At 41.4% G+C, this 20,604-nt stretch overlaps 2 protein-coding genes and 1 long non-coding RNA gene across 4 annotated transcripts in view; 2 read left to right on the top strand and 1 right to left on the bottom strand.

The window, feature by feature from the left end:
• Nucleotides 1-5,367: 5,367 nt before the first annotated feature.
• LOC139607413 (uncharacterized) lies at nt 5,368-6,259 on the bottom strand. Its single transcript, XR_011684849.1, has 2 exons — nt 6,134-6,259; nt 5,368-5,762 (listed from the first exon to the last, which is right to left on the bottom strand). It is a non-coding gene; the product is annotated as an uncharacterized lncRNA (long non-coding RNA).
• Nucleotides 6,137-13,009, top strand: msantd2 (Myb/SANT DNA binding domain containing 2). 2 transcript variants are annotated; one of them, XM_071460217.1, is made up of 4 exons: nt 6,137-6,693; nt 8,966-9,221; nt 9,314-9,377; nt 10,124-13,009. In XM_071460217.1, exons 1-4 carry the CDS (start codon nt 6,262-6,264, stop codon nt 11,043-11,045), a joined length of 1,674 nt encoding a protein of 557 aa, XP_071316318.1. In that variant the 5' UTR covers nt 6,137-6,261; the 3' UTR covers nt 11,046-13,009. The 2 variants fall into 2 exon arrangements, with proteins under 2 accessions (XP_071316318.1, XP_071316319.1); XM_071460218.1 differs by lacking the exon at nt 6,137-6,693 and adding an exon at nt 6,784-8,811.
• Nucleotides 13,010-16,913: 3,904 nt separating this feature from the next.
• esama (endothelial cell adhesion molecule a) overlaps nt 16,914-20,604 on the top strand; it is a 59,495-nt gene continuing 55,804 nt past the window's right edge. The window contains exon 1 of the mRNA XM_071460210.1: nt 16,914-17,502. Within this exon, the coding sequence (XP_071316311.1) occupies nt 17,436-17,502 (67 nt within the window). The 5' untranslated portion in view covers nt 16,914-17,435. The remainder of the gene's footprint in view (nt 17,503-20,604) is intronic.

The raw sequence follows: 20,604 nt of genomic DNA, 5'->3' as shown, positions 1-20,604 counted from the left end.
ATGAGATGATAATGAGTTGAGAAATGTCCCTAATTCAAAAAGCTGCCTGTGATATTTGGATTTAATTAGGTAATGGTACCCAGCTGCCGACCATTTTGGATGGAATAAAAACTTTCGGCTGCACTGGTTTGCTGGTCAGAACAACAAACACCCCACTTCCCCCCATCCCCGAGCCGTGTACAATAGCTCCAGAAACGAGGCAACATCTGCAGAAAAGACTGATTTTAGAAGAGGTGGTGGAGAATATTTTAACTTTTTATTAACACAAACTCAAGACACAGAAATCATGTGGTGACTCACAAACAAGGAGGAATCAACCATGAATAAACCCAATTCACATGAGACCTCAATAAAAAGTCTGGATGGATTAGCTTTAAAGCATCCACAACATAAAGAGTGCCTCTTCTCTCAAGTATCCCTTTATTCTCTTCTTCATAAGTGCTTGAACTTGGATTCCCTCAGTCCCCTCCCACCTCCCTCAGAAGCAGGGAGGCGTGACATGACTTTGGCCCTGACCCTGGGCCCTACCTGGATGTTTTGTTTGGAGCGAGCGGAGATCAGATGTTTTTGGTCATTACACCGCCTCTCATTAGGTCCCCCTTTTGGTCCAAATAAACCTAATGAGACAGTGTTTAATGTCCAGAGTCCCTCCCTGCCCCTGATATAAGGACGCTGTGTGTGTTAGGGCATGTCGAGCCAAATTACCCCGACGTCTCGTTCAGTGATGGCACCTGGGCCCCCTTGTCGCTCGGGGGAGGTTAGCTCAGGGTAGGGGAATCCACTGAGGGGGGATGAGCCCAGCTGGAGGAAGTTAAAGAGCTAAATGCTGATTGGGACGGCTTTGATGGGAGAGGTGTTTCAGCATCAGGAGAGTCAAAGGGGGGGCTCGGGGGGGTTCTTTTGTTTGAGGACATGTGGGAGAATCCAACATATCTGTCCTGTGGAAAATTCCAGAGTTGGGGTGAATGCATCACTTTGGTGTTTGTTGTGAATGTTTATGAACAGACTACAGAAGAGTGTAGATCTCTGAGCTAAATGTAACTAACAGTAACTAACAAAAACTTCCAATACTTCTGGTAATCGATTCAGTTCTATCTTTAGGTTGGCTTAGATTTAGGTGTGGTTTCAGGGGTAGCAGTGTTGATTGGGTTGGTTCACAACTTTGGTCTGAGCTGAAATATGTCACCAACTATTGAATGGATTGCAATGAAGTTTTGTACAGACATTCATGGGCCCCAGAGGATGATTCGTACCAACTTTGGTGATTTTCTGAGTTTCCCTTTAGAGACACCAGTAGGTCGACATTTGTGTTTTTAAGTGAAATATCTTGACAACTATTGGATGTGGTGAAATTTGGTTCAGATATCTGGTGATCATATTACTTTTCCTGTAGCACTGCCAGCAGATTAAAGTTTTCACCTATCTGAGGAATATCTCAATATCTAAGATGAACAGGCATTTTGTTCAGATAATAAATCCAATAACTACTTATTCCAGTGATCCCTTTACTTTTGCTCTGGTGCCACCACGATGCTGACATTTGTGGTTTTGAGTGTAATATCTCAACAAATCAGGACTGTCATGGAACTCTGCAAACCCTTAACTTTTCATATAAAAACATCATCAGGTCAAAACTTCAATTTGTCCAGTGCTTTGGTTTACGACAAAACCTGCAAAACTAATGAGGAGGCATATCATTCTTTTGTTGGAGTTGATGGGGAATGACACTCAACCTGGGACATTGTAATTCATTGCCAATGCTTCAAATCTAAACTCCTCTAAATACACAGTTTAATTTCTAAAGCAAATATTCACTGGTGCAACCTTCTAAACCACATATGTGCTGGTTTTAAAGTAAAAAATAATAATAATAAGGAGCTCAACTAGTGCAACTGCCATCTTCCTCTTTTGTTAGACCCCTCAGTCCTTTCTGAGGGTGATTTCCCTGTCTGCTAAGAAGGCACGGACATGATTTCCACTGTGACTGCTCTTTCAGCCTGGTGTGCTTAAGATGACATGTCTACTGCAATCAGTATCAGAGACACAGTCATCTCACACCTATCTGGTGACGATACAATCGGACCACGGAGATGACGGGAGAGAAATGACACTGAAAGTGATAGAGGATGTGAAAAGCCTTCTCTAAAACTGATGGCTCATTTTCAAAGACGACACCAAAAACAGGAGGGGGGGACAGTTTAAAAGACTGAATATGTGTTTCCATTATGTTATTTTACAGCATGAACACTTTTTTTCTCACTGCTTTTAGGACCATTTTGATGTTGGATGAATTTTTTGTGTGGTGATACAGGAGCAGATTGGACAGATGATGTTGGGATACGTTTTGCTGTGTGGATCAATCAATAAATCAAATCCACTTTACTAACAATGAAGTCATGTCTAATTCTAATTTCAAAAGCACCTTGGAAGAGGAACCATTGTGGAATCAGAGCACTTGAGCATGGACAGTTTCAAAGCAGTAAAAACAGTCAGCTGTAGCCTGCTTGTAGCTACTTGATAATGAGAACTTTTAATAATTTAGTCATAGTATTTCATGCTGCTTCAGTTCACTGCCAAGTGCAGTTTGGAGCCAGTGCTTATTACAGAGACACACTGAAATGCAAAAAGGCTGAGAAGAACATGTGAAAAGTGAATATGATGAGTGTAGGTGTTTAGCCATTTCTAATACATGAATATATTACACTGCTGTGGAAAGCTAATAGGGTCATGTTGGGCAGCTGCAGTCTAGAAATCACTCTGCATTAAGACTTTTCAGCACGTATGAGAGTAGGCCTCTGTATCAAATGCTACTTTAACGTGTCTGCACCACTAAATGGCTTGTACCACTTTGAAATAAATAAATAAATAAGATCATCTGATGGGGGAAAATATCATCAAATTTAAGCTGACAGGCTGCACTTTTACTGCATAATCATCGTGTCACTTCACACATGTAAAGTAATGAGTTTGGAGCCATAAGTAGGACCGCACTCAGATACGCTTAAATAAAAACACTTGAGGCCATTCCTGGCACTGCCATTAATGCCGAGGCTCATGGGTAACAGATGTGGCCCAATCAAAGATGAGCATGGAGAAAAAAATAAATCCATCACCCAACTGAAAGGGAACATTAATTTTCCTGCCTTTGGCAACACAAAGGTTGATTTTCATGCCTCCTTTCATGTAAACCTTGACTGTAACTCATAAAAAAGTAAATATTGGAATACATACTGCATATATTTTGACAATCAAAGCCATCCTCTCACAGGTCATTATGCTGAACTTTGTGCTCCATCTCTGCCAAGTCCAGTCTCATAGCAATCATTTACAGTTTGAAAAAGCAAACCCTCCCTCTGATGATAAGACCAGGATTATGATCACAACCATTCTCTAATTATATAAAAAAAGCTACTCTCAGACTTCAAATTCATGAGGCATCAGCAAAGCCGGTGGAACTGAAAGGTGAAGTCAGTGTCCTGAATGTGCAAATAAAGTCCCATCTCATTAACTTTAAGTTATGTCTGTACATGTCCCCAGAATATAACGACGCTCTCTTGATGCTACATAGATTAACATAGATCCTCACTATTTTGTTCAGATGTGCTTTCAGGAATAGTAAAACACAAATGAGGCCACAGAAGACTCGACCTTACTGCTTTTAGATGTGATGGTGAAAAATCCCAGTGAGACACACTTTTGTAACATCTTCCACATTTCTCATCGAGTTCTCAGTTAATATCAGCATTAAGTAATTGAAGACTGATAAGCGAGGTTAATTTTACACTGAGAATTTAATTTCTGCGTTGCTTATTTGGAAATTAAGAAAAAAAAAAAGATAAAATCATAACATTATTACAATAAAATCAATAAAATATAAATTGTTAAATAAGTTGTTAAATTGTTATATTGCATGTATGTATTATTGTTTATATTACTTAAAACTAATATGGATCTATGACATGTAATTTCACTGATAAGCAAAACTCTACATACAGTACATAGATAAACCACATATTAAGCTATATCACAGCATAATTGCTTCACCTAAAATCTATACATCCAGCTAAATACATTTGTCTGTATTTATTTATTTCCTCACATTTGTAAAAATTTTCCCCAGAGGATAATTCTGGTGAAAAAAAAAAAAAAAATACAACCTAAACCAACAATGTGTTAATCCTCTTCTCTACTTTCTGGCCTACTGAAGACTTAAATCCTTAAGGCTTGTCTCGCCATGCTTTGAGCTAAATGCTAACATCAGCTTGCCCTGCTCATAATGAGTATTCAAACATGCTGTTGTCTGGAATGTTTCAACATCTTAGCTTAGCATGTTAGCATGCTCAGATAATGACTAAAATATTTTACTCACACATACATTTACATAATATTTACACAAAAAAGGAAAAGTCATTGGAATTATTAAAGTTATTAGGAGTCATCCTCTGGGGATATGAATATCTGTGCCGAATTTGGGCCAATCTATGAAATAGATGTGAAGATATTTCACTGAGTAAGTGAAAACTATTACCAGCTGCTGGCATTGCAGTCCACCCAATCATTATCAAGTATTTCACAAAAAAACAAAAACAAAAATGCAGTGACGCAAGAGGAAAAGGGATTGCCTAAGCCAGCAGGACATTACTGTCATGGAAATGTACTTATTGTCATGTATGCTTCTTTTATGATGTGTTCACTCAAATGGAAAACTACTGTAAGGTGAAATTTCCTGTTAGTTTCTACTTTGTATCAGACAGCAGGGGCTAAATGTATCACAGAAGAAGATGTAATGCAGAGAATGACCTTGCATAGCTAAACTATGAGAAAACAATGACCACACTGTACGGTCTTATCACTAATGTGGGTGTGGATGTGCCCAGCCTGTAATCACCGGGGGGTTGTCTTCTGCTTCTAAAACTAATGTGACTGTTCTTCCTCCAGTCTTTCAGCTCAGACACTTGTTGAATGACTGACTCCTTTGCAAAGGTTTAAATAAAACTCACAAAAGACAAACTTGGTCTCAACCAGTTTTGTTGAATTTCCACCACAATTTCCACTCATAAAGTCCTGCTAGTGTTACTAAAAATGGGTAGATAATTTCTCATGTCAGCTGGATATTGTAGTTCTTAGCTAGCATCACTTAGACGGCAATAAGCAGTCCATTTGTTAGGCACTATTTTCAGACATGGATTAATACACATTTGTTGCTTTAGTGAGTATTTACAGCAGCAGGTCGGTGTGTGTGTGTGTGTTCATGGTGATGAAGGAACATGTCACCCAGTACAACAGTGTGGCTCATTAATGTGTTTGTAATTGACAGTGGTCTCTGGCACAGTGGAATAAGATCTATTAGACTTCAGATACACACACTTTACTTATGGAGGATACATTGTTGGTTTTTTTATTCTTTTTTGTTGACAGTAAGAAAAATATGGAATATCACTAAATCATTAAATTTATTCAGAGCGTGAGCCACACTTTCTTAACATCAAATCCAATCAGAAACGGTACATTTCATCTCCCCCTGACAGCAGAACTAATTGACAGCTGCAGTTTTGACATGTTAAGGTTCGACTGACCAGTGTTTCCTGTCTTTGACCTTTCTTGGACAGCCAGCGTGTAGACCTCATCCAAGAGGGGTCTTACTGTCCCTTTGGCCAGGTCACGACCCAGATGACCACAGACACACACACACCGCCAACCACCAGACAGATGGCAGAGCAGGCTGGAATGACTTGTAGACCCTGAGGGATGCCAATCAAACTCTGTGACAGAAAAGATGAAGTAAACAATGACACAACCCATCAATCAGGCCATCAAATGACCAATTATACCTTCAAAATCCAATAAAAGGTCTCATTCACTGACCAGCGACGACTGTGTCCTGTTGGACTTTTCACCTTTGTGCAGTAATGGAGAACAACAGAAGCAATTCATTGTGTGTATTGTGATAGTTTAACTAATGCCAAATTACCAATTGTAATTAGTTTTATTCATGTGAGAGGACAACATCTGAGGCAGGTATGAGACTGGGGCTGCTTTTTATTCTTAGTGTTGAGATGACACATCGGTTGGTTCCCGGATTCCTCTGAGTAACTCTGCAGAGATGCGCTGGTTTGTTTGTTTACTTGTTTACCTGAAATCCAACTCTTCCGGGATCCACCTTCGCACCCCTTCTTGGATCCACGCCGTATTTTTCTCCACGCTTTCGAGCGTAACGCCCAACGTCACACTCCCTCCCCTCCCCTTAGCAACAGAGGCAACATGGCGGCGTCCAGTAACGCGGAGCACTCTCCAGAGATATCGACGCCGTTAAAGATCCCGAAAACCGAGGTGCCGTCCCCCGAGTCGGAGGATTTGAGTGACAGTAATCAATACCACTCCAATCCCTCCACACCTAACCGCTTCTCGCCTTTGAACGTGGGCTCCGGGACGGCGGGCCGGACGGCGGCCTCGTCCTCCTCCAACAGCTTCACGGCTTGCCGGGGGATGTCATGGACCCCGTCGGAGACGAACGCCCTCATCGCGGTCTGGGGCAACGAGAGGCTGACGGAGGCGAGGATGCAGCAGCTGGAGGTGGCGGGCACCGTGTTCTCGGGTAAGGCCCCCGGTCCCGCCATGTACGAGCGGGTGTCCAGAGCCCTGTCGGAGCTGGGATACGAGAGGACCCCCTCCCAGTGCAGGGAGAGGATGAAGGTAAATAAGGTTATGAGGACACAACAATGGCTGGGAGGCTGCATGTTCATCCTCCATCACCAGGAGCTCTACCTGTGGCTCTGAGACCGGGGCGGAGCAGCTGTCATGTACCGCAGAGCAGCTCATAGACATATATGACTTATATGAGCAGGAGAGGTTCAGGAAAATCAATGCAGTCACATTTACTTATCCCCAGCTGCTGACCTGACACACAGCTAAAACACACAAGCCTCCTCCTCTAATGATCCACTTTATAACACCCTGACATGTGCTCTCAGTACCTGTAGTACTAACCAGTGGCTGGGTATTGTAATAAATACATTGGATACAATAGTTGTTTTTATTTGTTTCCAGATGTCAAATGATCACCAAATGAAGAAATGTGGTTGTGAATAAAAAGAATGTACATTTATTTTTATTCGCAACCACATTGTTTGCTCCAAGACCCAGAAATAGTTGATTAGCTTAGCTCAGTCGTTCATTCATTCAGCTATCAGTGTGTTACAGACAGATTAGGTACATGTATTTTTAGAAAGACTGCCATAGGTTGTGTTAACACTCCACATTCATCTGACATTTCCATTCATTTGAAACCAGTTCATTAGATTTAAACATTAAGCATCGTATTTTTGAAATGACAAAATTTGACATCCAACAGATTTCCAAAAATGAGAAATAACACCTAATCCCCATGTCCTGCAAATCCAGTTATATATTAAAATGTCACATAATATACACAGCCCTGCAGTGAAAACCAGGTTTAGTGATCTATCAGTCTGATGTCCCATCTCAGAAGTACGTTTTTTCTTCTTCTTCCATCACTTGGATGTTTGAGCTGCACTGTGCAGCATGATGTGCTGAGTGGGACACTAGTGGGCTGTTTTCATGTTCATTAGCTCATTGATACGGGATTCTTAAATAAGGGAGGAGGAGAGTAAAGTTACAAACTAATTTATTTAACCTGTCAAAGATATATCAGACACGTTAAAAAAAAGAAATAACTGAAGAGATGATCATAGACTTCAAGAAAGGTGAGGGTTGGAAACTACGTCTTCAAATCGAAGGAAACTGGTTGAAAATGTGAAAGAGTTCAGATTTCGGGACATTATAATCTCTTCAAGCCTCAAACAGGAAGAAACATTCACAACATTGTAACATCAGCTCATCAGAGATGATACTTTTTTGCAGAAACTCAGGAAGCTTTCAAGGAAAGCTGTGGTCCAGTTTTACCCAGCTGTTGTAGAAAGTGTGAAAACTGTCACTGTCACAGTTGAGGTTGTCCGTCTGACCACTATGGAAAGAAGCACTAAACAAAATGGTTCTGAAATGATCACCCTCTCTTTGATTTATTACGTTTCACCTAAACCTTGCAATGGTGGATAGAGACGAGTCTCACCCCGCTGCTCCTCTTTTTGAAGACCTGTCCTCTGGGGGACATTTCAGACTCTGAGTTCTTTCCCTCAGGCCAGTGACTCTTGAATGGTAAACTGGCACTTTGAGGTTTTTTAGGTCATTTTTGACTAATAAAATTAACTAATAATAAAATAAAATAATTTCTGCAGTATCCAGCAGATGTTTTAATATGTTTAGCTTATTTGACTTCTGAATTACAAACCACTGGAACCTTAAGGTACACTGTTTTTTTTTAGCTTATCTACAGTATATTTGTGGTGGTATGTTGTAATTTAATTCCTAGTGTTTGTTGTAATGAATAAAGACCTAACCCAGTTAACTGAGTAAATAATTATTAAGCAAGGTTTGTTTATGTCTTAAAACATGTTTGTATCTGTTTTCTATGCTACTCTCCTTTATTTAGCTTTGTTCCACATGTAATACATTGTGACTTCGTCTTTGCAATGTCGCAGCAACTTGCTAACAAAAAGTGCAAACTCTAGCTAACCGCGAATAGCACTCTCAGCATTTTCTTGAATTAAAATGTATTTATTGTGCAGCACATACAGGAAATGCTCAGTAACAGCAGCAGTGACTCTAACATCACAGCAGTGTTAAGTATTGAATGAGAATCTGCTTATTAACGTCTCAGGAACGGCTCAGATTGGTGCATCCTGACCACAGCCAGACAAATTCATTTCAACATGAAAACTCCTCAGACTTGCTGTAAGTAACCAGTTTACATAGCTTTGAAAACATGAGGTGATACCTCTCCTGTTTGGGACCCTTTCTGTGAGTCACCATGGTGTAGAACTGTCCCAACAAAGCCGAAGGTTTTTTGTTTGTTTTGTTCATCAAGGTCTCCTCCCCTCACATACAGACTCTCCGGCGCTGCTACAGCCGTGTGAAGGAGCACGGCATCGGCAAAAGGAAGAGCAGCTACACCATAGAGCAGCTGGAGAAGGTGTTTGGTCAGGGAGGCTGGGACTCCCAGAGCTGTGCCCCCGTGCTGATCAACAGCAGTGGACTGTATCAGGAGATGGAGTCTGATGGCAGCACCCTGGAAGACTTCTCCCAGGAGGACTGGTGCAACCAGGTGCTGGACTCAGCTTTCCAGGAGGGAGACATGGAGACTGGTGAGATAGTTTGCTACCAGCGTTCAGATCACAGTGAATGACACAAGGACGATGTGTTTGTGTCTAATGTTTGTACTTGTTTTTCCCTTCAGAAGAAATCCAGGTGCCTAAAAACAGAGCTCTACAGATTCAAGCAGAGCTGTCAGAACAAACCCAGTAAGTCACCAAGAGCAAAGGCTGAACATGTTTGCTATAAAGCTTTGTGTTGTAAGTGGACTCAGCCGAATCATGGCAGTGTAACAGTGTCATTTGTTTGATGTTACTCCGAATAAGATGTTGCAGTTTTCTTCCCCCTGTTGATTCTCACTTTGATAAACTGATCAGAGGTTAACATGGTCTTAGTCCATAACTGTACAGTGGAACAAAGGCCATCTCATCTTAGCCGTTCTGTCAGGAAAGGGGTTTGAGTTTGGTGATTTGAATCTGTGCAGTGCTCTCTGCCACAGCATCTTTCCTGATAAAGCCACTGGGAGTCGCCAGAGCCAGAATTTTTAAAATCCTACTCGGCAGGGCCTAGAGGAATCTCCACCTTACGTCTTCTTGTTCTTTTGTTTTAAAATTTTACTTTAGCCCCTGTAGACTGTGTCAAAACAAGAGCCACAGAATCATATACTGAGAGACCAACATTTTCTTTTTCATAAGCAGGTGTGAGTTTATCCTTTTTAGGTGCATGAATATTTATTGAAGCTTCTCTAAAACAGAGCTACTATAACCATCTGGTGGGCGGCCAGATAAAAATGAAAACCAGTAAATGGGTCAGAGTTAACAGAAATATTTCTCAAGTCCAGGCTAATAAGAAGCTGCTTATTTATTCTGGCAGGTCTCTGCTTGTACAACACTTTATAACATGGAGAACATGTCGTATTACTTTGTCCTTATTATGTTTGTTTGGTCCTCTGCAGAAAAAGGGACATGATGCAGACTGTGATGCGCATTCTTGAGTCAGTGGAGCTGAAGTGGGAGCACTTCCAAACGTGGACTGAGTTCTCACGGCTGCACCTCTCCAACAAACTGGCCATCTTTGGCGTGGGCTACAACACGCGCTGGCGTGAGGACGTGCGTTACCACTACGCAGAAATCAGCTCGCAGGTGCCGCTGGGCAAGAGGCTCCGCGAGTACTTCAATCCGGAGAAGCCCGAGGGCCGCATCATCATGACCAAAGTTCAAAAGATGAACTGGAAGAATGTCTACTACAAGTTCCTGGACATTACCATCAGTGAGGCGCGCTGCCTGGAGCTGCACATGGAGGTGGACTGGATCCCTGTATCCCAATCCAGGGCAGCAGGCGGCAGCAAGGGCACATCCCACTACCTCCTTCCTGGGGACATCCCCAAGGCGTATGGACTCTACGCCGTCGGCTATGAGGCCATGTCGTCCTCTAACGACAGCGCTCAGACCTCTCCCCAGGGTGACAGTGAAGACCATAGCTTACCTCAGTGCGAGTCAGAAAATGGGGCTGAGAGTCAGGCTGATGGAGAAGGAGCGGGGCAGAGTGACAGGACTGGGGCTAAAGTCACTTACTGCTACTTAGGCATAGCTGAGGATAGGACCATACAGCAGTGTCTCTTCCAGCACTTTCAGGGTTCTGGCAAACACTACGTCCACAGCGAACCCTCCGCTGTGACGCGTTTCCTGCAGGTGAACTGCCGCGGTGGTGTCACAGGTCAGGACGGCAAGGGAGGTGAAGACTCGTCTCAACGTTTTGCCATTTACATAAAGTTCATTGAGGTGGAGCTGGACTTCCTCTCAGCGGGGTCCCTGGTGGAGTGCCTCGAAACTGCTGTGGGTTATTCCTTGAAATACAACAACAGAGAAGCATCATAACCACACACTACAACAGTGTTACTCATTTGTATTCACTAAGTATCATTAACAAGTGTTACAGCCAGCAAAGCAACGTGAGAGGTGACCAGTTCTGTTACAAAGCATGGATGTGTGCAAGAGTCTGGCATATTTTTGCAGTCTTTTCAGCTCTTTTGAACACAACTTTTCTTTAGGTCCTTACATGAAAAAGAATGACAGTGCACAATATGTCAGATATATTGTGTAGAAACATGGGAACAGTAGCTTAACTATTGCAGAACTGCAACATCCAAGACGTATGTACTTATTATTTCTGCCTAATGTGCACTACAAAGGTTTCTGCTGCTTGTTTAGTGTAGATAAATATTGCCTCATCAGGGAATGTGGGGTTGGCAAGGTGACTATTGCAGTATGCATCTGTCTACCTCAGTAGGATGTAGCAAACAAGGCAGCGAGGGGACCATAATGTGTATTTATTCTTAAACTGCCTTTACTTTGACTGTTGAGGTCTGGACCTGAATTCACGAAGCGTCAAGAGTAACAGTGATTTATGTCTTGTGTTTTGGACATGTGGTACTGGGCTGCAGCTAGAGATGCCTCTATGCACACGAGAGACAAAAAGCAAATACCCGGTGAAGGCCAACGTGGATAGCTGTTTATCCAGCAGTGTGAGCACTGATGCACTCTGTAAACCCAGCCGGCACGGTAGCACTTTGTGCCGGCTGGGTGTGGTTGTCACTCCGTTACAGCTCAGCACATGAGCCAACACGCATCGCTTTAAGCCGAGCCATAACGGTGGCTCTCTGCAGCAGTAAACAAAACGCCACGTGCACCAGCAGCAGCGTACGCAACACAGACTAATGACAACATTTTTCACACAGCTTGTTATGGCTGAATCTAAATGTCTTTGCGATTGCGTTTAGCAGCTATAAATAGATGAGATTAAAGTCACAGCAGCTGATTCATCAGCTGGCCTCGTGCCGCCTGTACTCACATTTAAATATGCTTCCCATCCTTATGTTTAAAAAACGGCACGGTGGTGTGACCAAATGGAGCGTGTGTGTGCTTAACTCTCTTGCTCACCCTGCTGCATGATCTTTTATAGCTCTAATGCACCTTCAGATGCTTGGTAGGATTCAGAGTTCAAGCTAAATCCGTTGCACATAACACTGAAATCTGACTCTACTAAATACTCTGAAATATCACCAGAGCAGTAAGGACGTTATTAATCTACTTCTGATATGTTTCTGGTGTCACACTATCAGCCACTATGAGAATCACTGATAATACACTGGACAGTAAATCTACTACAAGCCAATGGTAATGTATTGGTGGCCAGTACTTTGGAGCATCTCTAGCTGCAGTTGTGGGGTTGTGTGCGTCAGTATAAACCGTAGCTGTGTTGACGAGTTACCAGCACCGTGCAGATGCTGGTATTTCAAACACGTCAGTCTTGCAGATAACACATAATCAGCAGGTGTTTGTGATAATCTGCTTGCATGCAGGTACAAACCAGACCTGAGAGCACTGATCTATGACTTCTAGTCAGGTTGAGACTATAAGCTGCAGAGGTTAACTCACCTTTGACCAATGAGCAAACTGAATTCTTTATGAATATGATTCCTGAGGTTATGTGCAATGTGCCAGGAAAGACTGTGTAGAGAAAAATCAAACAATGGAGAAGTCCGTATTGAATCTATGTATATGAAATCTACCTTATATATATATCTAAAATATATATTTAAGAATATCAATGTTCTTTAGCATTCCGGCTTTTGCAAACTTGCAATGTTCATTTGTTTGGGTATACAGTATATAAAGATAAATATGATATTTTCTATTTTATTGGTTGACACAATGTCTTGTATGTGATTGTTTTGAAGTCACTGTCTTGTATGTTTACATGTTTGAAAAACAATAAATGGGGCACTCACTGTCATTTGCCACACAGTGGAAATGGGCTTGTGAGTCTTGTTTGAGCAGAAGGTTCTGTAGCCTTGACGCCGTTATATGTCTCCTGTGCATTTAGAGAATCAGAAATACAGATAAGGGCTGCACGATATGCAAAAAATATCATACTGCGATTATCTTGGCAGAAATAACATTTGAGTTATGAGTGGGAATGGTAATTTTTGCATTTCATTTCCACTGGAAAAAAAAAAGAATGAAAATGATGATGATTTGTGTACCAAACAAGCATGTTCCCTTATGTCTGCAGAATATGATTTGTAGGCCAGAGTGTCTGCACCACAACAGTTATGGAGCTAACTATGCACAAAAATGTTGTGACACATTTTACTTATATATAAAAAAAAATTTTTTTAATTACAGCTCCTGCGATTTGTATATTGCACTTGGCCATACTGTGATTTTCAATTATATTTTGATAAATTGTGCAGCCCTACTACAGATGAATGATGTCAGGTCATGTCCTCCATTAGGTAATGTAATGAAGTACACACAGTGGGGTCCAAGAGACTGAGACCACTTTTCCATTCAAGTGAATCAGAAGTGCCGCTGCAATACCAACAAGGTTACCATCAGTGAAAGGGTGGGAATTATATCTGTGGAAATACTGTTTCCCCAAAACTGTTGGAGAAAAATGAGAAATTCTTGATTTTTATTTATCCAGTACTTTGCTTTATGAGCAAATACCTGCAAAACTAAAGATCTCCCCATCAGCCTCAGCTTTGTGTTTAGCGCTTAGTTATGTAAGTAGTGTTAGCATGCTAACACTCTGGATAATAATCACTGCAAACATTACACCTGCTAAATTTCAACTGCACTCCCTGAATGAGTTTGGATTAAGACCTGAATGGTGTCATTCACCCATGTGGCCAGGAGATGGCCACAAACAGCCACTGTGGAAAATCCCATCAAGGTAGTGTGGACATGACTGTAATTTGTCATCATTGAGAAATAAAGTCTGTCAAAGCCAGTTTACTAAGGTGTTAATATGTGATAAAATAAAAGTCCCTGAGGGAGGCGGAGCCACAGCTGACAGCGTCTGTGATGGGTATGAGGAGACAAAAAACTAAACCTCTGGCCACTTCTCACTCACTTCATCCAAAAACAAAAGCACAATAATTATAATGTGAATAATGTGACATTATTACAAGTAAACACAAACACCTACTTTTATATGTAACAGTTTATAAATATATGAAGCCATGTACTGTGTTAACTCCCTGTGCTGTATTCTGCCCTTTGTTAGTTAATAATTAATATCATATTTTTCATTCACTATTTTATTTACACTGTAGGTGCAAAGTATTTCTGACTTAGTGGTGGAGATTACTCATACATAATGGAAATAAATATTTCATCGTACCCTGCTGTTGTATATTTGATGTTTGCATTTGTTAACAATGAATGTGTAATAGGCTTTCATTCGTGCAGGACAACATTGCAGGAAACAACAGGAAGTTTATGCAAAGTGTAAATTTCATACATCTACATTAGTGTTTTGTCATCAAAGCAATAGATCAGATCTGCAGAAAGTGTTCACTTAGTGTTTCTTTTTTTCCTGTTGCATTGTGGAGGTGAACTCTGTAAACTGTGAACATATTCTGCTGTACATATGAAAACATGACCTGAAGCCAGATGAAATAAAACCAGAGCTGATTAAAGTGCCCTCTGCACTACAACATCTGTATGTGTAGCTCCAGTGAGTCCAGAAGACAGAGTAGGTGCTTGGACTTCAAACCACATATACAGTATCTAGGACAGTGATGAGAACCGCGATAAGCCAATGATTCTTTTACACAGGTTTACCCTACAGATTATAATCTGAGATAATCTGATCACAAAACACTGGATTCTCTCATTGTGGTACTCTCTTTTTTTTTAAATCTGCTTTAATCTTATATTTGCTGAAAGCAGTAACTCACTTCCTCGTTCTTGATTTCTATTGTTCGGGCAGACAACAGTCCGAGGATATGTTACTGTTCTGTTAGCGACACAGGTGACACACACACACACATAGCAAACATCTGGAGTGAAATAAGACTGCAGGCTAGTCCATCTGACCAAACATCTCCACATGACCACAGAGCGGTCCTGCCTCTCTACAGTCTTAATGCTCACAGCCTGATGCATGTTCATGGCTACATGCGTTGTACTTGAGAGCCTGGTGATATCTCCTCTCTGGACGTGCTATTTTTCCTCTGTGTAGGATATAATACAGTAAACAAGCTTCAAACATGACTGACTAGAAATACTAAACTACTATTACCAAGGTTTATACTGAATGTCCATGCTCACAATGTACACAATGCAAATGCTATGTTTGTATGGATGTGTATATTTGTGTGGAAATATTGTGTATTTATGTATTAACAATACACAGAGACAGAGCTGCTGTATTATATCTGGAGATATATCTTGGCAGGAGTAATGTACTGATATTTGCACTATATGAAAGAGTACAGTGCCAGTGATGGCAGCAGCTATAATAATTGTTGTTATATATTTATTTTTATTTCCTTATTATATTATTTATAATTATATTTATTTTTACATTTTGATGGGTGGGGTCATGGGTTTTATCAGGAGGATGGATGAGGGGATGAGGGAAACACCTACAGTGAATCATATATATTTTTAAAAACCTGGCTCTTTTCCATTACATTCTTTCTTTTCATTTGAGAGAAACTAAAACTAAAAAGACTGGAAAACATCAGATCCTCAGACGGATCGATGAGTGTTGTGAGCAATGTGCTTGGCCTCCAGGTGTCAGGTTTGCTCACCATTCCACCAGACTTCATTTTGTTTATTTGGATTATAGCAGTCTAGTCCAGAATCCAGTATTAGCCTCTCTGCCCAGCTCAAATTATTTGTGCACTCAAATAAAAACAGGCTTGTTTTGACAGCTTTTCCCTGAATGCTGTAGATTTCGTCAGGAGGCCCAGATCTAATTTACAACAACACAACAAAATCTCATCCCCAGAAGGATTGGACCCTGCTTCTTTGGATTTAATCACAGGCATAACCCTTGTTCACCTCTCATAATTGAGCAGTCCTCCTGCATTAGCCTCTCCCTTGTTGCTGAGGCAACAGGGCAGCCTTAGAAAAGGAAATAAAGGGGTCTGACCACATCAGAGAGCACAGGTCAGTCCATATTTTTACATCAGGGGGTGAGCTCACCTTGGGAATTCACGTCAAGCTGAGTCCAGCCTGTTTCTGCGCTCTCAGACCCCCACACCTTTTCACACATGATGGAGCAGGAGCTGGAGACTGGGGAAGGATGAAGCTTTGGTTGTGTGGGTTTGAGAATAGGCGTACTGTGAATCCTTTTTTTCTGCCCGGGTTGTATCAGGTCGCTGGTGAGACAATTCAGCCATCGGCACTTGAGGAAATTATTTTATGATTAATTATTTGATTTCCCGTTGCTGTATTTTTGAGAAAAATAATCTTGACTGAAACATTCACAATGCATTTTTATCATCTTTCCACTTGTTTTCATAAAGCAATGTGATCATTCTTTTATTAGTCCCAACGCTGTTGTGTTACATTTATTTTTTCCCCCGATTTTAATATTGAGGAGCATTAGGATCAGAATCTGCCATTTTCTTGTTTTTTGTGGTTTTGTTTTTATGTGTGAAACAGAGACACAAGACAAGGCACATTTCAGACAAGAGACTGACAATGAAGTGAAATCAAATCATAGATTTTTAAAAGTGGGCTAAATCCGACATTGTACATGAAAAGTAGTTTTTTGCACCTGCACATAATAAGCGAACAGGTGTACTTGCGTCATTTTCTAACTCACAGGTAGATAAATCCCGGATGTCAGTTAACATTTCTTTCAAAATAAAAGTGGGCCGTCATGCAGGGCATTCATCAAAACCGTGTTCATACATAGTAGGTTTTATTTTGAAGCTCATAACCGGAACCTGTCAATAATGTTGAGGTACAATTGACGCCAGCTCGCTCGCTGAGGCGACGCAGGTCTCTCTCTCTCTCTCTCTCTCTCTCTCTCTCTCTCTCTCTCTCTCTCTCCTCTGTCTCTCTCTAGGTCTCTCTCCCCTCTCTCTCCCTCTCAGGGAAGGACACAGTATGACAACTTGCGGGCTTGTGCTCGGTGCCGTGTCGATAAGGAGGGAACTGCGGATGCAACCGAGTGTAAAGAGCAGGAGAAGAAGAGTCGTGGAGGACCCTCGGTGTCGGAGGTTGTGATCCAGTTTACTCTCCACTTTATTTCCATCTCAACGCAAAGTCAGGAAAAGAGGATTCCGACGGTTTCACAGTTCCTCACCTGAAGTGTCCCTCACCTTCCCCACCAACGTCTCCGCTGCAGGACTGAAGGAAAACCACCTGACAGACCTGAAGAGGAACAGAGCTCTCATATAAAGCTGGGTTCCCCCACTGACACTGACACACTGACAAGTGGAAGCTGTGGCCGCGTCAACCATGGAGGTCTATACTACTTCGAGGAAACTTACTTTGCTGTCATTTACCTTCGTGTGGGGGATCTCAGGTCAGTGAAGAGCTCATTTTCACACATTTCCTAATTTATTTCTAACTGTTTATTCGTGTTTTCTGTGTTTTCGTGTAATACACTTCACATAGCTTTCCTTTATATTTCTGATATTTTAAAATAATACAAATGCTGGGCTAAAGATGTGACCCAAGGTGACATTCAGGCAACACTTGGACTCATTTTCATCCAGTATATCAGCAAATCAAATCAACAGTCTCTGTGCTTTTTTAGCATCATTTCAAAAATATCTCATATCACATTCCTCTTTTCAGTAGCTATGTGAAATGTGTACTTAGATGAAAGCATCCAGACATTAGTCATAATCATAACCTAATAACTAAGGAGCAGATGACAGAAAAGGTCTGTTTTCTGGGGGTTCTCTCCTGTATGTGTGCCAGGGGATGAGGGGATGGATTTAAAGCTGAAACACCTGTTTGTTTTTCACAGGATTTGAAACAAGTGTGTTACACATGATTATGTCTTCCAGGGAAGAATAATCCCTTTATAGCTGCTGCAACATTGGCTCAGCCATCACTCTCTAGCAATGTATTAAACTCCTACTTTCACTGATAGCTGTACAGTACACGCAGCCTACTTTCCCCTGCCATCTCTTTGATTTTGAAATTGGGGCACGGTGCAGCTGCACAAGGATTTAGCGAATGTTTTAAGAAATGAGAAGTTTTAAATGATTTATTCAGGTAAAAATTTGAACAGTTATCCCAAGGGGAGCATCATTTACATTTAACAGGAAAAACATTAAGATTTGTCAAGATTAGAAAAAAAAAAAAAGGGAGTCAGTTGTTTTCTTGAGACAAGTTTTGCATGGCTTCTTTCCAAGAGGCAGGAACCTCGAGTAGCATTTAGTCTCCATCAGGCTGCCTGACTGGAGGTCAAATAAAGGCACATACTTCAGAATTAACAGCTGTGTGTTCATATTCATCTGGTCATGAATTCTGAATCCTCTTGTCCCAGCTCGCCTCTCAGTTTCAACAGAAACCACATTTTTTGTTGATGGGAGTCTAAGATTCAGATTGAACTCGACTTCTCTCACAAACCCATGGCCCTCATACAGAAAAAAAACAACAAAAAAAAACAGGAAATATCCATTTAAGTTAGAGGAGTCCATCTGCTTCAGGTGAGTGCGTATTAGTTCCAGAAGACAGGCTGGTGGCATCTGGCCTGTGAGACATGAAAGCAACCAGGAGCCTCACATTTTGCCTGAATTTGCTCTGTGTACCTGCTTTTCAGTGTTGTTGCCAAAACAATCACTTGTGCTGACACAGGCAGTCTGAGGCTGGCTTGTTTCACCCTGAGGGAGGGGTATTACCTGGGAAATGCTACCATTTCTCCACCCAGGCTCGTCTGGTGATGTTTATATCGCTCAGACACCTTTAAGGCATTTGAAGCAGTGATTTAAGGTATTTGAAGGAGCTGGTAGTAATGTCTCCTGGTGACTAATCCAGAGTTTTAACAGCAGGCCGTGATTCACTGTCACACACCAACAGGACAATACAAGCACAGTAGCTGACCTTGACCTCAGCGTTTAACTCACAATCAGTCACCCTGCAGGTGTGTCCTGAAAACACTCAGCGGTCAAGATACAGGGAGGAAATGTTCATGAATAGCAGCCTGTGGCAACAGGAAAGCTGTGCGCTCCTTGAGTCCCTGATGTAGCTGAGCGCATTAGAGCAGGAAGTGAGCAAACAGCGTCCAACAAACAGGATAAAAAATCAGAGCTGTGGAGAATATTAGCAGACTGTCAACAAAAGAAAAAAATCGTCACGTGCGTGTTCTTCAAATTAAGAGCACCACTGTCACCTGTTCTGAAGTCATAAACACATGAGGGAAAAGAATTTATGTCAGAACTCCAATTTTTTTTCTCACTTGCCTTCAGGGCTTTCATACAAACATATAGTCATGGACTACTGTTGCGTTTCAGCCAAAAATCAAGACCCGAGCCTTAAACCATCCTAATAGTAATCACAGTATTATGAGTGCAAATTCAAGTTCACTGATTTGGCCATTTACTGAACTATTCCTTCTCCTCTGTTTGATTCATTGTCACTGTTGTGCTTTGAATTTGACACCAAATGTTTGTGTTTCCTCGCAGCACCTTTCTTCTTTTGTTTTAAGCTTTTTCTGCATAATAGTTCTCACAATCGCATGAACGCATTATGATTATTTCAGTGAAGTTGTGTTTGGATCAGCTAATTTGACTACATTAGCCTAAGTTGTGCGGTGCCTAATTATGTAGTGAATTCTAATTATTTGAATTAATTTGCCGTCCTGTAAACTGTGGTGAGGAAAGTAAACTCAAAAATCACATTCAGTGACGGTTTGCAAGACATTCCTGTTTTGTTCATGGAGATGTCAGGTACAGGCTCTTTGGCTGGTGTTTTCTGGACAGCCTGATCAGCAACATAAAAATACTCACTAACTAAATATATGATATGACAGCTTTTGCCGACTCAAACAATAAATTGTTCAGAAACTGGTACGTTTGCCAGGACAGTTGTAAACGGTTTGAGTGATTGCATTGACACTTGGTCCCATCAAGTGGAAACCCAACCCCAGTTGTAGTCTACTATTTTTAGATGCTCACTTCAATACAATGGGCAGTGTGCAATGGAAAGAGGTACTTTTTTTGTCCTGGTATTAGCATTGTGTTTTAGTGGTGCATGTGTGCATGTGAGATGTGAATACATTTACATGAGCAAATGTGGTAATCTTGAAGCTAGACGTCTCTTATCAGAGGTCAGTTGTTCATGGCAACAGTATAAAATCCATGACTTATCTCTTAACCAACCGCTGTACAAGTACTCCTCTATTCTGGACACACCATCTGGCAAAAGAACATCTTCATTTGTTTTCCAGGTGGGTCCCACAATGGACTTTACTTATTTAACAAGGTCAATCCATACAAGCTTCAAAGGCTCCAGGGGGAGAGGAGAGCCATCGCTGCCTCTCTGTCAGCTCTCAGTGATTTAGAGCAGTGAGTGAGAGGGTTAAAACAGTTATTTTAGCGACATGTATTATTTTCATACATGGCCATTTATGGCACTGACCCCTCCCCCATTATTACATAACACGTCTTAAAGC

This window comes from Trachinotus anak, unplaced genomic scaffold, assembly GCF_046630095.1.
Source record: "Trachinotus anak isolate AG129_WGS33_773 ecotype Australia unplaced genomic scaffold, CSIRO_AGI_Tana_v1 ptg000024l, whole genome shotgun sequence".
Classification (NCBI taxonomy): Eukaryota; Metazoa; Chordata; class Actinopteri; order Carangiformes; family Carangidae; genus Trachinotus; species Trachinotus anak.
This window is presented reverse-complemented; position numbering and strand designations above follow the sequence as displayed.